Raw genomic sequence first — 17613 nt, forward strand, 5'->3', positions numbered from 1 at the left:
CTATATTGCAGTCTATATTGACCTTCAACCTCTGGTCTGGTGGTCAGACAAAAATGTATATAGTATATAAAATAATTTTGAAAAAAACACCTTTTTCCCTTTGAGAATGTACATAGAAAATTGAGAGAAAAATGCTTAAAAATGTATTAGCAGAAATTTTTCATCATTAAAATTAATTGGGAAAAATTATATATATTTTAAAAAATACAGATTATTGTCTCATCTTCCACAAAAACCATCAAAGCCACTCTAACACCACAAACTCAACCTTTTTTCTCCTTTTAATAATGCTCAGGAAACATTTCCTCAAACCCCAGCTCACCCTTTTTAACAAGTTACATGTTAAGCCTTCACCCCAAAAGTTCTGCCAAAAGTTTCTGAAGTTAATTTAAAAAACAATGTTTTTTAAAAGAGCTCTATTGTTTGCTTTGTAAAATAAAATAAAATAAAAAAATTACCCCCCTCCAAAAAAAAAAAAAATCTAAAGTGCTTTGGGTGTAGCTGTGAGGCATGTGAATTCCTTTTCTCCCCTAAAGTTTTTGGATTCATGTCTCCTAATGATGTATGGATGATATATTGCATTGTGGGTGTCAATATAAGTGACGGCCATATTTGCCGGTGCTGCTACCGCTGTAAACAACCCAAAGTGTCTGAGAGACACAGAGACGCTCCACTGAATGTCAGGACATTTTTATTTCTTGAATTTACAATGTCTCTAGGAATGTCTTACAAGCCCAACTTGAACGCCCACCTCCCTGGGACTTCCATCAACCAGGGTAAGTCTCCGATTGCAACTGGAGGGCAAGTTTTCCAGCCCTTTTTGGAGGCACAAAAAGAGCGCTGTGGTGCAGCAGGAATACCTGGGGAAAGCCCCAGACTGTAGTTTTTGTCCAGTTCTATACGTAGGGTCAGATCCTCGGAGCTGATTCATATCCGCCATTATTACTAATCACAAACAGCGCTGCGCTTCCCAAGGAGCAAACTTCGGCTCCCCGCGTGGCTCCCGCTCCGAGCCCCGCGGCGCCCCGGGGCGCTGCGCCCAGGCTGGCGTCCAGGTGCCGGCCGCCTCCGCGCGACGCCTCTCAGTTGGTAGCTCTTTTGATCCGGCCGTTCGCTTTCCTCCATGATCGCCTCCCTCGGGCTGCTGATTGATCTGGATCAGGAATATTCTGTTCGCGGCTCAGCCGCGACCGCTGCTGGCCAGACGCTGCAAGTGCCTGGCCGCGCATGGTGTGTGGCGAGGCAGCCTTTGCTCTCTGCTCTTCGGGGCTGGGGGCTTTGCTGTCCCCTGTCTGTGCTTTCTCCAGGGCTGCACCCTAAGGGGACTTTGAAAAAAGCCCCTCACCCCTGATCTGCAAAAGCCCCTTTTTCCAGCAGGGTTGGGTAACCTGGGATTGTCACTCAAAGTGCCTTGGAGAGGATTCATTTGTGTTGCATAAATCTCCCTCCAGAATGAGATGTTAGGCGCTTCATTCTTGTTCGAGAAAACCTATTTTTCCCCCAGTCTGTGTTTATTTTTATTCCCCAGCTTCTCCATCCCCTGCAAAGTTACTTTGATGGATTTAACTTTTTATTTGCAAAGGAAATAGTAATTTAAAAAATAATTTTGGTTGTGAACTTTGCTGTAAAAGTGTGTGTGTGTGTGTGTGTGTATTTGTATGGGTATGCATGTGAAAGTGTGTGTGGGTATAATTAAGAAAATTCAGAACACAGTTGCAGGAATTAATCCAGAGTGGGGTATTTTCAGGAGATCACCCATATATTTATCTCTCTTAGTGGTATTAAAACAAAATATGGAAAAATTGTGTTTAACCATGCTAGTCTTACCAGGTCACTCACATGCATAGCATCTACAGGTCTGATATCAAAATATCAACAGGAAGAAATGTGACTTTTAAAACAAAAAGGGTAGAGAGAGAAGTTTTGATGTTTGAAGACGGAGTGGAAATATGCTTCAGTGGTTTTGTAGCACTGCCTGAGATTCTGTTCTTGGGGTATTGATGTGCTAAAGAAATTAAAAGTCCCCAAATGGTACAATGAGAGTTGCAATTTTAGCAGATCTCATTCTACTGAAAGGAATTTGTCATCAGTGGCTAGAGAAGAAAGACATGAACTACAACCGTGGTCCTGCAAACACCTATATATGAGAATAGCTTGAAGCTTGTTCTAGCTGACTTTAATGAGAGGTCCAAGGTGTGTAAAATTCAGCATGCATGTCAGTATTTAAAGGATCATGGCTTGAGATCAGCATGTTACATTTAAAAAAAAAAGTCATGGTCCTGACTTAGATTCTTTGTGACATAATAAAGCAGTATTACCATTAAAAAAAAAAAAAAAAAAAAAAAACCCAAGCATTGGAACTGTTCCTTTTTGTCTCTCACTACAATCTGTCTCATTCTCTAAAATACCTCCATACAAGAGCAGGGACACTAAGCTTTTTGTTTTGATTTTTGGCTTACGTCATGGAGTGAGGGGAAAACACAAGGCTAACTGCACTTCATATGAAAGAAACGGCTAAGACCATGGCAAATAGGTTACTGAGACCATTAGTTTAAGTAACTTGGGAAGTTTTTTCTGTATTTTTGTTGTTCTCGTTCTGTCTATATGATTTCTGATGAACCGTGACACGATTCAAGCTTTAAATTCTTTCATTTGATTAGTCCTCCTTAGTGGCTTTTCAGCAGTCCAGTGTTGTGCTCCTGTTATCCCTGTCTAACTTGTGCTTGCTTAATTGTCAGCTTTACTGCCCAGAGATGCTTTGAAATGAAAAATATCGGAATCGTTATCCAAAATGGACTCTCTCTTTCTCTCTGTCTCCTGCCATTATCCCTCCTTCACCAGCCCTTCCTCTAGCTAGTGGCAATGCCAGCATGATGGCCTGAGGCCAAGGGAGTTAGACAAAGCAGTCCTTGCAGGGGCACACATTGCATTGAGAATGATGTGACTGCAAATGGCTTCCTTCCTTTCTTGCTGGACCCTAAACTGAGTTTCAAGAGGATCCTTCTCTATTGTGTTTTAATGAAATACCACCAGCTCAGCTAGAAGTGCAAATCCTGGGTTTGCTTCCAAACTTGGGTCTCCCTTTCCTTTGTATTCTGTGGAGAGGCTGAAAAAGCAGGACATCTGTCCCTTTGGCCCAAAATCACCTCTGCAGAAGCTGCTCTATCGGAACTTGGAGTGATCAGGAGTCAAGTTTTTCAAGGGGAGGTGGCCAACTTGGAGTCCCTAATAGTGCTGATAATCTGTGCTGCAGGGTTTCTGGTGCAAGTGGGACTATAGAGACTGTGGTGACATGCTTCTGAAGTCTGTGTCTTCACTGCAGAGCTCACTTGTGTTATCTACACTCTGGTTAATTCCACTTAGTCTAGCTCCAGCAAGAGTGGCCACACTGCAAAATAACAGGAGCTACCCAAAGTTGTTGTGTGAGCAGCTGATGAGTTGTGCTAACTTGAGCTGCAGATTATACAGACAGGCAGGTCCACCACCCTCTGGCTATGGGATTTTTGTGTGTGGATGGGTCTTGAATTAGGGACAATGATCAGGTTATAAACCAAGTTACTTGTGCAGGCAAGCCCTGAGAGAGAGGAGAGTTGCCATAGGGCAGGGAGGGCTATAGAGGGTTAATGGGAAATCTGTGGGGTTATCCCCTGCAGATCTCAGAATGGCTGTGTAAGAAAAGTCTGCCTACTCCACAAGCTGCCTACTCCCCAGCTATGTCAGGGTGCTCCAGGGGATTGATTCTCCACTGTGGCAGCTTTTGTCATTTACACAAATTCAAAGAGTAATTTTCTACCAAATCACACTGGTGCTGAACTCACTGTGCCTCACAGGTGTGAGTGATGATGTAAAGCTTGGGACAGAGGGGCTTAAGCCCTGTGTGATTATACTTGCAGTGTTTTTCCAGGTGCTCTTCCCATGGGACTTTTCACGTTGGAGCCTGAAAGATGCAACATTTGGTGCCAGTCCTGTGTTTCTAAACCAGTCGCTGGCAGAAGTATTTTTAATTTCAAGCACAAAGCCCTCTATTTTTTAGTGTTCTCTTTATTATCTCACTCTTTTTTTTCTCTATTTAAGTGCAGTGGAGCCATGATGACTGTATTTTGTTTGTCCCTCAGCATCTTTAATAATGTCAGCTGGAATATGCATGGCTCTGGGAGTAGTATTTGTAAGGTGCATATTGTACTAATCTTTTTCATGTTGTTGTTCTGAGCCTGGTCCTATAGCAATGAGGCTTAACCTCTCCTCCCCAAAATGCTAAGACTAGAGTGAAGTTTTAAAACGCTCATGTGTAAAATCAAGTTCCAGCAGTTTATACCAATGTTGAAGTAGTAGGCTGCATCCTGGATCCACATTGTTTAACAGCAGCCTTTAAACAAAACAAAAAAATATCATTACCAAGCATTTTCATAGTTCTCACTTCAGTGTCTCCATCCAAAACTTTATAGAGTGCCTGAGGTTCTCCATCCAAAACTTTAGAGTGCCTGAGGTTCTCCTGCTCCAAAACACAGGTACCTTCTGTTACTTGGTCAAAAAGAAAATCTCTGTTATCTGGCAACAGAATAGGGGCTATGAAACAATATATCTGAGCATTCTGAGTCCAGCCAGTAGAGGGCACTGGAACATATGCACACTAGTTTATTACAATATACCCAATGATATGTTAAATTAATAACATTAAGTTTCTGACTCAGCACAATGAACAAACTGCTTCCTTAATGTTCTTTATGTAATTATATTAGACATGAGCCTGTTGTCCTTTTTCAGATTTTATGAAGTGGGGAGTCTCTTGTTTTGATGGCACTACAGAAAATGAACTACTCTGTTAAGATATCTGTTTGTGGAAGCTGTTACATACTAAACTCTGCTAGACACAAAGAGTAATTTGTAGGCATTTATAAGCGCTTTAACATTTGTTTTCCAGATTTACATTAGTAAAACAAATCTCATCTTGGATTTACTGTTTGAAAGATTTGTAGTGGCATTGTTTTTATGACTGTAATTCAATTTGCTAACATTTAATACAGTGCTTGCTCACTATTCAGTGATCTTATCAAAGATAGCCTGAAAAGAAATGATCTAAACATGCTGAATAGTTAACTTTTTCCAAATATAACTCACCTGGTCCTTTATCAAATGATTGCTTCCTGCCCCCCATTTAAAAAAAAAAAAAGATGATGGCTGGGGAATACGTACAGGTATTTTTTATTGTTTTGAGCAAAAAAGTGTGTTTGGCATTTATAAAACCTAATATGAATTTCCATTGTCTATGGATAAAATATTAAAGCTTAAAAGAGGTTCTTTGGCTGTTATAGAGGAATATCTAGGTAGGGATGTGATAGTTTAAAAGCTTAAACGGTTAACTGATGAGCCTGAGCTCATCGGTTAACCTTCATGGTTACATGTAAGCCCTTCCCCCTTCCCTGCAGTGCTACCTCTGTATCCAAGGCAGCAGCATGGGGTGAGGGAGGGACAAGCAGTAAGACGGAGCCAGAGCACATGAGGAGCCAACTTTTAAGCAGGCTCCCTGTGAGCACTGGCTTCTGGGGAGTTACCTGTCCTCCTGTGCTGCTACCTCTGATACAACATGGAAAACATATGAAAACACTATATGGGACTGTCAAAAGCCTTGCTAAAACCAAGATACATCACATCTACACCTTTTCCCCTTCCACTAAGATAGTCACCATGTCAAAGAAGGAAATTAGGTTGATGTGGTGTTATTCATACTTGACAAATTCATGTTGGCTATGACTTATAACCCTGTTATCTTCTAGGTGCTAACAATTGGATTGTGTAATAATGTTCCAAAAGCTTTCCTGAGATCAAAGTTAGGTTGACTGATTCTTGGTTCCTCTTATTAAAGATAGGTACTGTGTTTGTTTGCCCTTCTCCACTTGTCCTCCATAAGATTGCAGTGAAATTTTGTATAAATTAAGCAAAAACGTTTAGCTCTTTAAGAATGCATCTTCTTTCCTTCTAAGTTTGAGCACTAAAACCATGATTCAGACTGATGTGATGTGCTTGTAAAATGGTCATGTTCTACAAATTGGGCTTGGTATCCTCAGAGAAATCCTGGCTCCATTGATTTTTCTCCTTGTGTATAATCACTTGCACCTGTGTTTGGGGCTGTGGAATCCCACCCAGTTGGAAAGGCAACAGCTTGCCCAGAATACAAGGAAATGGAGGAATTTACCCAATGTCTTTAATTTTGTGCTCAGTCAGATCAGGTTTATATGGCTGTGACACCAATCAGCTCAATGTCTGATTCACATTTGTGGTTCTGAGAGTAGAATGAGGCCTATGTATTCAATACTAGGGATGCAAAATTCCATTTGATCAGTGAACCAGGAAATTGTTTAACTGGTTAATTGCTTAAAGGGGGTGGGCTGCTCCAGCCAGGCCAGGTCCATAGCAGGGGTGGGCTGCTTTCTAAATGCATAAATAAGGGCTGAGATGTGTATGGTCGGGAGGGTTGTTTTTAAGAAAAAACTTTTATTTTCTACTCTACTTTGAAATATCAGGTCTTGCCTATTAATTGTCCGAGAATTCTGTGGATGACTCAAAGTAGGGGGATTTAACATCACATGAGAATGACAGTTGAGAGGGGAGCAGGTTTATATTCTGATTCTTTAAGTTGTATTTTTTTTTTAATATCTGTGTTTTCTCAAATGCTTGACAAACACTTAGGATAAAAGTACATTGTGGAGAAATTCAGACTTCCTGTACAGGCACTATGGGATAATGGCATGGATTTTCTCCAGCAAGCACCAAAATAGTCACAGGTTTTGTACCAATACAAATACTTTAGGCAAAAAAGTAAAATTAAACCTCAAACTGAATAGTTATACTTGTGGGATCCCTAGGATGAACACAGTTATACTGGAATAAATGTTCCTTACATATGCATGTTTTCCCCCTTTCTATTCAGAAATAGCTATACTGCTATTAGCACCTGTTACTGTATGTAAGTGGAGTGTTGATGTACCACTTTAACTCTTGTGCATAAACAAGGCTGCAGGTAAGCAAAACAGTAGTTTTGGATGCATAAACATGCCACATGATTGTGTAGTGACAGAAGCTGCTACCACATGGATGTATCGATGTGTTGTAAGCAGATCAGATGAGAGTGCCTTGACTTGGCTATAGAAACATAGTTTACTTTGCAGCATGTGCAGGGTTTTGTGATCTCACCAAGCACAACCTGGCTTCCCATCCACTTCACTTGCTGGCAACAGCAATAGATTTAAAAACACACTTTCTCCTCAGCCTAACGGGTGAAACCAGAGAGAGCAGGAGAAGCTCTACAGAAAGGAAGAGTTGTTAAAGGCAAGGCAGGGGTAGGAGGGATATAGTGCTCCATCTAGCTCCTACTGAAGTCAGTGGAAAGGTTCCTGTTGCCTTGAGCAGGAGCTGGGTTGGGTACATAGGGCCTGATTCTGGGCCTGTTGAAATCTAGAAAACCTTTCCATTAACTTGAACTTCAGTGGGTGCTGAATCAGGCAGAGCGTGAGCAGCTGAAGGGAAGTTGTGGGGGGCCTTAAGGAGGAGGAGTGGGAGTAAATGTAATGGCAGTCATTGCAAGGGAGAGGTGGATCTAAGCAACATAGAGTTACACTAATAGCATATCACAAATGGATGTAGCTTAGATCTACTTACTGCAGGGTCCACTCTGTACTGGATCAACAGAATAAACTCTCCCATCTATTCCCCTTACTCTTTCCATTCTGTTAGAGTACTGGAGTCGATGGGGAGAGTGATTATTAGTTGATTTATCACATTTATACCCACTAGATTGATCACTGCCCTGGCCAGTAGTGAAGACATGCCCCAAGAATGCCACTGAATCTTGAAAGGATGGTATGTCCGAACCTGAGGAGTGCAACTAGCATCTGTCATTCCCTCAGAAGCTCTGGTGACATTAGTACTCCAGCATTAGTCTCTTTTGTCTCTTCAGTGCTGCTAACTGCTAGCATTAAAAAAGTAATGAATCAGGCCCCAAAATCATGGGTGCCCTTTAAAATCATGAGATGTAGAAGAAAAAAAAAACGTTTGGAGTTCTTTTTAACCAGAGGTTTCTGATCCTTCAGCGGGAACTTGGGTCACATGGTCAAGTTTTTTTTCTGACAAGCAAGAAAAACTGAAACGCTCAACTTCTCTTTTTAAACTTCTCTAACCACTACTAAAAACTTTCTCTTTGTTAAAAAAAACCAAAACAGGCAAGCTGAGCTTTCTCACATGACCACTTTCCTCCAGCAGCTGGAGCATTAAGAACATCAAATAGCACCAGACCGGTGATGAATCTGTGAGAGTGGTCAGCACTGTTGACAGCTAAAGGTAGATAAATTAGTGTGCCTATCACATAGTCACCCTGGTCCCTGCACTTGCTCCCCTTGGTGATCTGCATCAGCATGGATGGCCTACAGCCAAGGGTTAAGCACATGGGTATCCCAGAATTACCACTATTAGACCTTATACCAGGGTTGGGCAATAATTTCTGACTCAGGAGTCACTCCAAGAATTTAATTTGTCAAGAGCCATGATATTAATGGAGATGTGGGGTCTGGGATGGAGGTTGGGTGCAGAAGGGAGCTTGAGGTAAGGGATTTGGGTGCAGGTGTGGGATCCAGGAAGAAGTTGGGTGGAGGGGGCCATGACCAGGGGTGGACTGGTCCGGCATGATACCAGGAATTTCCTGGTGGGCCGTCCGCCTAAGGGGCGGCTGCTAGAGGAGGAGGATTTGTGATGGGGCACCGCAGCCCCTCACTTTAAATTCCTTGGTGCCGCACACTGGCCATGTACTAGGCACTGTGGAGCTGAGGGAGTGCATGCGCGGCAAGTTCAAATGCCGCACAACAGGTGAGAGGGAAGATGCCCAGGCGTGGTGTGACGTCACAGCTCGGGACTTTAAAATCACTCCAGGTTTAGCATGTGATCTGGTCTGGAGCTCCCGAAGCAGCTGGGGCCGGATTGCAGACTCCAGCCCCGCAAACTGGAAGGCAGAAGCCAGGGAGGGCAGGGGAAGAATTGGGAGAAGGGGTGGGAGAGGAAGACGCTTGTGTTAGGAGATGAAAATGCCTTGGGGTTTGGGCTCCCCCCGGAGTGCGCACCCCACCCTCCAGCAAGCTGCACAAGCTGCATTTGCCTGTGCACCTTCCCCAGACAAAAAGAGGGGGGCAAAATTTCTTTTGCTTGGGGCGGCAAAAAACCTAGAGGCAGCCCTGGACACAGGGAAAGGGGGAGGGGCACAGAGGGGTTATGTCAAAAAGGGGGAGGGGCACGCAGGGGTCATGGGGAGGGCCGTTCTCAACCCATTTCTGGGCCTATTTTGATTGCCCGTCCGCCCCTGGTCGTGACCTGGGATAGCAGACCCAGTTGCAGAAGGAGGTTAAGTGTCCAGGATGGGGTTGTGACCTGGGGCAGGAGTGCAAGGAGGGGGTACAGAGATTTGGATTGTGACTGGGGGTAAGGGATTGGGTGCAAGGTCTGGGTGGGGGTTGTGACCTGGAAGTGGGTGCAAGAGGAGGTGCAGGGTCTGGGAGGGAATATGGTGCAGGAGCAAGGGTGCAGAGGGTTTGAGTTACATGAGGTAGGAGTGCATGAGGGGGGGCAGATGTTTGAGTGCGCAAGGTGCTGGGGTGCAGTGACATAGCGAAGGGCATGGGGAGGCAGTTGCTCCTGGGTGCCACACTAGGAGGGTGCCAATTTAGTTCCCCCTCCACTTCCCCTGTCATCTCTCGGCTCACCTGTTCCTCCTCTGCTCGCCACTGCCGGCTGGAGCCTCCTCTCTGCCCCCAGCCCAACTTTCCTCCATCTCTGCTGGCACGTTAGTGCGTGTGGGGGGCCGGGCCCAAACTGAAGGGGGCAGGGGAAGACGTGATACAAGCTCTCCTCTTCTTCCCAGGGTCAGGCTTAGCCATGTGCCAGATTTGGGGCCCCTCTAAGGCGGGCGCAAATTTTGCCTTTGCTCCTGGGTGTATAACTCTCTTGCTACGCCTCTGCTGGGGTGCCAGAGGCAGGCTCTAGCTGGGAGGCTCTTACTCTGGCCAGCAGTCCAGCCCAACAGTTTCCTCAGCCAGGCAAGAGCCATGTGTGCTGCTCTGAATGTTGAAAGCCTGGGGGGAGGGGTATTTTGCAGGCCCAGTGGGAGCAGCAAGTTTGTGCTGGTGGCAGGGGCAACATGCAGAGCTTCTCCCCCTCTGCCCCCTGGGCTCACAGTATTCAGAAAACTGCTGTGAGCAATATGTGCGAGCAGAGGAGGCAGGGAACCAGACTGAGGCTCTGCTGTGCCTGCAGACCGAATCTGGTAGCTAGGTGGGCTGGACCCAGGCTGAAGGCTGCATTTTGCCTGCCCGACTTACACCATTTGGTGGTCAACAGCCGTGGACCTCAGTTGGATCAACCAAAGGACTTTAAGTTGTCCCACCCTGCCACCCCTCAGGGACAGCTTTAGGAAGTGCAGGGCCCGATTCGTGGGGGCGGGACCACGCATACTCCGCACGCCAAGGGCAGCACCGCACATGCACTGCGCTCCTGGGAAAGGGCCCTTTTAGGCGTGGGGCCCCCCTGTTAGGTGTGGGGCCTGATTCAGGGGAATCAGCCTAAAGCCGGCCCTGCCACCCCTACCTGTGCAGTGAGAACACACTGCTCTAGCTTCCAGAAGTTCAGGTCTATAGAGTTTAGACTCCAGGTGGCCTCATACCTTGTGCTGGCAGAAGGAAAAAGCTGCTCAGGTAACCTAGAAGAGGCCATAGATCAAAGAGGGGCAACTAGGCTAGTGAGGGGGACGCATAAGTGGCCTCCTTCATCTCAATGTTTACAAGACTGTCGTAACCAAGATAGTCTCCTGAGATAGGGTAGTTCAGCTAATTTCACTTGCATATCTAGAATGTGTGGGGCATGCCTCTTGCACTGTCGCAGCCCATGGATTGGATACAGAGGGAGCTCACAGCTCTCACAGACAATGTTGTGTGCAGTCTTGTGCCTCGCTTCATATGTGTGTGTCGCTTTTGTAGTATCAGTAGGAAAAAAACTATGTGGATGAAAACCAACAGAATCTGGCAAACCTGTGAGTGGGCAAAAGTAAACAAAATGTCTCATGGACCACACGTAGAATCCCAATGGGTTACATGCAGCCTTTGGGCCACAGGTTGCCCGTCACGCCCATATAGTGCTGTGCCAAGCTCATCAGTGGTTTGAATTAGCTCAGGTAGCCGACAGGAAGCCAAAGAAATACAACATCCAAACTCCCTCTGTGCAATACAGGCATTTTGACATCTGACCTGGTCTCCTATGACTTGGGATGTGGGGCTTGCTGGCCTGGTTTTCTTGCTCATTATAATGACAGGGTCTAGTAAATGTAATTTGAAATCTATTAAATGCTTAGATACACACACTTATTTTCGATTAAGTAAAAACATCTAAGGTCCAGGGCCATTGCTGGGGATTTATGGCAGAGTTGATAGGCTGAGAAAAAGCCAACATCCATTACCCCTCCCCAAACCCCACACTTGAGCTCATTATGATCACAAACTGTATCTTAAATAAATACAACAATTTGATTTTATTCTGCTGAGTCCCACTCACTCCTCACCCGCCCTCTGGGAATGGCTGGCCGGCATCTGACATGGGCACTTGCAGCGCATGAAGAGCTGGTATCACAGCCAAGCTAAATCCCTTTCTTTGTTCTCAGTGCCTGCTGCTGCTGATAAAGTGGTTGGCGCATGGCATTATGTCTTATTACATTTTTGATGCAGACTGCAAAGAAACAGGTAAACTCACCATGGTTACCACTACTTATCATTCGGCAGGACACTCTTTACTCTGTAATGGCCTCTCGTGTCTGCATCACAGCTTTGCATATATTGTGGAAAAAGTAGACAAGACAATATGCACCAGTGACAAATTCCATCCATCTGATTTATTAATTCACTGCATTTGGTGTCATTAAAATATTAGCACCAATCCCCTCTCCCATAGCTGTCTGATAGGATCAGGCTTTTAGTAAATTCTCCTTATTTGTTGCATAGTTTTTCCTTTTATTGGCTACAGGCCTAATCTGCAGCTGCCCTCTGCTGCAATGCCATAATTATTGTCAGTGTCCAGATCTGTGAAACTTTCCCATGCAGCACCTTGGTGTGGAGTCATTGCTTTGTCTCCCTGCATCAGGCACCTGATAGTTTTTGTTCTTATCTGTATGCTCCTTGTGTTGTGATCTTCTATTCAGGCTGGGAATGTGACAGAGTCCAAATTAACCTGGTCTAAGGAGATAAATGGAATGTCTGTTCTATATTGTTAAATAGCAGCCAGCTGAAATAAATAAATTTTCATTGTTTTCCTACCTCTTTTTTTTTTCTTTTTAACTTCATAGGCAGTAGGAAAAATGTTCTGGCTAGTTGCTAGAATAGGTAACTGGAGTTTAGATCCCTGAATGTCTTGTCATTGTAAACCAATTCAGGGGTTGGTCCTGTAAATGCCTCGCCTCAGAGATGGTATACTTACTATTGCAAGCAGGTCTGCTAATGGGTGGGAGGGGGACGAGAAAAGGAGGCAGCTTCCCTCAGGGCCTGCCGATTCAACGGGGCCTGGAGTTCCCTGCTGTTGCTGCTGCATGGTGCTCAAATTCCTAGATCCTTTAAGTCGCCACCTAGCCTGCTGCAGTGAGCGCTCTGGGCAGCTCTGAGGGCAGGGAGGGGCGGGAGGGAGTGCAGCACAGAGGGCTTGCTGGCCCTGCCCCACTCTTGCTTCCCAAGGCCCTGCCCTTTCTGGGAATGTGGAACTGCCTCCTCCCACCTGGCCCAGAGGCCCATGGAAGCTATTGGGGTCCCTAACTGCAAGCACTTTCACAGATTTCAATTACACTTTCAAGAATCATCTGATAGCAAAGAGTTTATAGGATTGGGCCCATGCTTTGTGAATTTAGGGAAAGAAATCTGCCTATGCCTAGCTTCCTTTTCTGTAAAATGAGTTTAACCAAATCCCCCCTACTTTACATTTACTGGGCTAATTAATGGTTGTAAAGCATTGAGACTCTAGGAGAAAGTGTGCTACTTCCTGCCAAGTGGCCTCATGGATGTCTGTTTGATGCCATAATCATAGATTTTTTTGAAATGTTGGGTAAAACAGAGATATAAAAATATTGCACGTATAAGTGTCTCATGAGACAACAACTCACAGTACAGAGTGTAATTATGAACATTAGTCATTAGAAAAAGGTGTGTGTTCATACCTCATGTTAGCTATCCTGTGAAGACGAAGCAGTGTGTAGTTTTTCAAATTAGCAGATTGAGCTAAAGGTTAAAGGGGAGATGAGTCTTTAACTTAATCTATGGATTCATGAAAAAGCTAGAGCCTGCCTTGTCCACATTTGGATTTTATCCTGCATTAGCAAACACAAGTGAAGAACATACTTTGTTTTCTGTAGTAAAGACAAGACCTCAGGGTTCCCTGTAATTGCTATTGAAGCACAATGATCCTTCCAAAATGAGGAAGATCAGACTGCTGATTCCACCATGCACTCAATAGCTATTCCTATAGTGTGATTGCTGGTGCTGGGGTCTTTGCAAAAATGAGTAAGAGTCGGGAGTAAAACACTAACCAGAACAAAACGACTCCCATAATGTCAAATCCTTTTCATTTTTATTTCACTTAAATTCCCCATGGGGATGGTAAATGAAGGCTGTGGAGGTGAGAAGGGAGTGGGAGAGGCCTTGGAATGTTAAGGAAGGTGAGAAGGAAGCTAGTGTGTCTGCAAGGCTGCAGGGAGAGCATGGATAAAGGGGGAAGCAACAGTGGAAGCAGGAAGAGAAAAGAAAAAACAGCTAACCACGAGGCTGATTCTTCAAACCCTACTTGAGCAGAACACCCGAAAAGGTTGTGAAAACAAGAAGCAGGATTGGGACCCTTACATGCCTTTTGATTTGGAATGGTGCATTTCCTGAAAAGCATGGCTGGTCGCAGATGATCAAGGGGGCTGTTACAAGTGTGCAGATGAGATCAATGTATGCCAGTAGCAGACTGTGATGTTGACATGATGCAGGACACTAGTTCTGTCCATCATGTGCTTCTCCTTAAATTGTTGATTGTGGCCCTCTAGGAAAAGGAGGAAATTATCTGAAATTTCTTTCCCGACAATTTTGAATGTTCGAAATTGATTAAGGAATTTGTTCAGATTCTTCTCTATTGGGGGAGATCTTAGATAACATTGACAAAACCTATTAAATGAGGTCTTGTAACTCTTGGTTAATTAAGAAGCAACAGCCATCATTTGAAGAACTTATTATTTTTAAAATAATCAAGATGGAACATGAAGCAGACAATTACTTCTGTTACAATCCATGTAAAAATGTATTACCCTAGATCTGTCAGTAATTACTTAAGAGGACTATCAAATTTAGATAGACACAAAAGTAAATATATTTTTGTAATAAGAATGTTTTCAGTGCAGTTTATCTCCTCTCTGAAATATGATGATCTCATGAGATATCAGTCTTAGTATCAAAAAAGTGATGCTATATTAATGTTATATTTCCCTTGGTTTATTAGCGTTGCCCAATGCTATTGGTTAAACATGTTTGACATCACAGAAGAGATGAATGTGATGAACAAAATTCACTGATGATGTCACACATCAAATAGTTGTGTTAGCTGAAAAAAGCTTTTAGGAAGATTTGCATTACAAATGTGATAATATTTATTGTAAAATTCCAGCCATACAATTTGCACTGTAAATGTGAAAATTACATAGTATTCATATTAGACTTATTTGGAAGTATATCTGCAATTCTGTTGTCTATACAGAACATGTAATTGTGTATACTATTGAATTTTTAGTGATCTGCAGAAAAAAGTTGACAGGATAATGTTAATTTAAAAATAGCCTCACTACTATGGACTTATGTATATTGACTAATTCATATGTAGATAATAAATATTGATTTCATGTTTTTTCTTTCTCAAAAGCTGGAAGTGTTCACTCTCCCTCCACAAGTATGGCATCATCTGCACAATACAGACAGCTTATAAATGATTATGGACCCCCATCGCTAGGCTATACACAAGGGATGCAGGTAAAATTACAATTTTTAATGGTGTTGATGAGGAGGTTTGAGCATTAATGTGAGTTGTGGCATATAGTTTGATGTGACCCTCCATTGCTTTGAAATGAATTACAAGTGTTAGTCAGATTCATCACGTGGCTCTTGGTTTCATATTAGACTAACTGTACTGCTATCCGGGGGTTATAGAATCCTATATAAATCTGGAAGGGACTTTAAGAAGTTGACTAGTCCATCTTCCCATGCTGAACCAGAGTATTTAATAAGTAATTATGAGTTCTTGACCTCTTCGCTACCAGCGAAACACATGTTTGAAAATAAAGGCATAGATATAAAATGATCAAGGCTTATAATCTGATGGTAAAGGATGAAACAAACAGGACTCTGTTAGTATGACTTTTAAAATATAAAAGATATTTTAAAATATATAATCTAAAAGATATAAAATATAAATATATAATATAAAATACGTTTTAAAATATAAAATATATTTACTATATCTCTAACTCTAAATTAAGATTTACTTCAGAAAAACAATGTCATAAAATGCATGATCCAAACTTGCCTATTGGCTGATATATGAATCTGACTGATCAACTTTTGTGTAGTGGCTTCCATTTAGCAGGGAGAAGAAGGCCTTCTCTTTGTAGATGGACAGCTTTTTTGTACTTTTTTTTCTTTCTCACTGACTTCCCATCTGTTTTAACATACTCTGAAAATATTTTTGGTTAGTTTTTGACTAAACTACTACTTAAAATTAAAAAGAATAGCGGGAGTAAGAGTGATGAACTTGAGTGTGCTATTTAATTATCTGAAGTACAGGGATTTGCAATACAGGCAGTCGGATCCGCAGTTACGAACGGAGTTTGCTGCCCGTCTTCCTGGTCTGCTGAAGACCAGCAGACCAGGGAGACGGGAAGCAAAGCCTCTGAGGACGCCGACAGCGGGACAGCCACGGCGCGTCTGGGCTGTCCGCTGCCCGTGGCTTTGCTCCACGTCTCCCCAGACCAGGGAGACTGGGAGCAAAGCCGGGGAGCACGCGGGCAGCGGACAGCCCTGACGCGCCGTGGCTGTCCCACTGCCGGTGTGCTTCGCGGCTTTGCTCCCCGTCTTGCTGGTCTGCTGGAGACCAGGGAGACGGGGAGCAAAGCCGCGGAGCACGCAGGCAGCAGGACAGCCGCGGCGCGTTTGGGCTGTCCCGCTGCCCCCGTGCTCCGCGGCTTTGCTCCGGACGCCTGTGGTACAGCAACTGGGGCGCTGCCGGTTGGTCCCGTAGCGCCGCTCTGGGTGCTACTGGACCAACCCGGCAGCACCCCAGCTGCTCTGCCCCAGGCGTCCTGATTCAGCCACTGCTGGTCAGTTTCAGCAGCGGCTGAATCAGGACGCCTGGGGCAGAGCAGCTTGGGTGCTGCTGGGTTGGTCCAGTAGCACCGAGGAGCGGCGCTACTGGAGCAACCCAGCAGCACCCAAGCTGCTCTGCCCCAGGCGTCCCCAAGTCAGCCGCTGCTGAAACTGACCAGCGCTGACTACAGGAAGCCCGAGGCAGAGTTGCTCTGCCCCGGGCTTCCTGGAATCAGCCGCTGATCAGTTTCAGCAGCAGCTGACTTGGGGACGCCTGGGTTCTTAAGTTGAATCTGTATGTAAGTCGGAACTGGCGTCCAGATTCAGCCTGTTGAAACTGATCAGCGGCTGATTCCAGGAAGCCCGGGGCAGAGCAACTCTGCCTCGGGCTTCCTGTAGTCAGCCGCTGGTCAGTTTCAGCAGCGGCTGAATCTGGATGCCAGTTCCGACTTACATACAGATTCAACTTAAGAACAAACCTACAGTCCCTATCTTGTACATAACCCGGGGACTGCCTGTACATTTGGATGAAATGTTACAAGATTCCAACTCTGCTGTTAGGTCTACCCAGTTAGATCCTTGTAACTGCAGGGCACCTCATCATACCTGATTGCAGGAGCTAATGCCTGTGTTTAAAACCCTGTAGAATTTTAAATTTGATGCATTTAGTGCAAGTGATCACGAACAAATGGGGCACATTATAAATTTGATTTTTATGATTATTTTAATCTGCTGTGGGTTTTTTTTTTGCCGTGTATAATTCAGATTAATTTCTTTCAAACTGTAGGGTACGAGCAGCAGTCAAGTACCACAAAGCAAATATGCAGAACTTCTAGCTATCATAGAAGAATTAGGAAAAGAAATTAGACCTACATATGCTGGAAGTAAAAGTGCCATGGAGAGGTTAAAACGAGGTAACTTTTAAAATTAGAGTAGACTGTTTTTTCGATCCGTTACTTACAAACCACTTCTCCACATTCCTCATTTCAGAGATTGGGAAACCCTTATTGCTGGCTTGACGTAGCATGTTATGAGTTGTGTGTTTAACATAGCTGAGCAATAACCCATTTTCTTCCTAAATGACAAGCCAATGACTGAATGTATTTCATGTGCACAAGAGAGGAGTACTGGTTAGAGTAGCTTGCACCCTGTTTCAGTACCCTCATTGTGTACATTACATCAGTGTAGGCTCCCAGAAGACTTAGAATTCCCTAAACAC

General features: G+C 44.2%; 1 protein-coding gene across 1 annotated transcript in view; it reads left to right on the forward strand.

The window, feature by feature from the left end:
• Window positions 1–532: 532 nt before the first annotated feature.
• Window positions 533–17613, forward strand: part of CDK2AP1 (cyclin dependent kinase 2 associated protein 1) — a 32892-nt gene continuing 15811 nt past the window's right edge. The window contains exons 1-3 of the mRNA XM_006113723.5: window positions 533–776; window positions 14959–15065; window positions 17182–17308. Of these exons, the coding sequence (XP_006113785.2) occupies window positions 548–776; window positions 14959–15065; window positions 17182–17308 (463 nt within the window). The 5' untranslated portion in view covers window positions 533–547. The remainder of the gene's footprint in view (window positions 777–14958; window positions 15066–17181; window positions 17309–17613) is intronic.

Source organism: Pelodiscus sinensis, chromosome Z (assembly GCF_052426305.1).
Source record: "Pelodiscus sinensis isolate ZL-2025 chromosome Z, ASM5242630v1, whole genome shotgun sequence".
Taxonomy (NCBI): Eukaryota; Metazoa; Chordata; order Testudines; family Trionychidae; genus Pelodiscus; species Pelodiscus sinensis.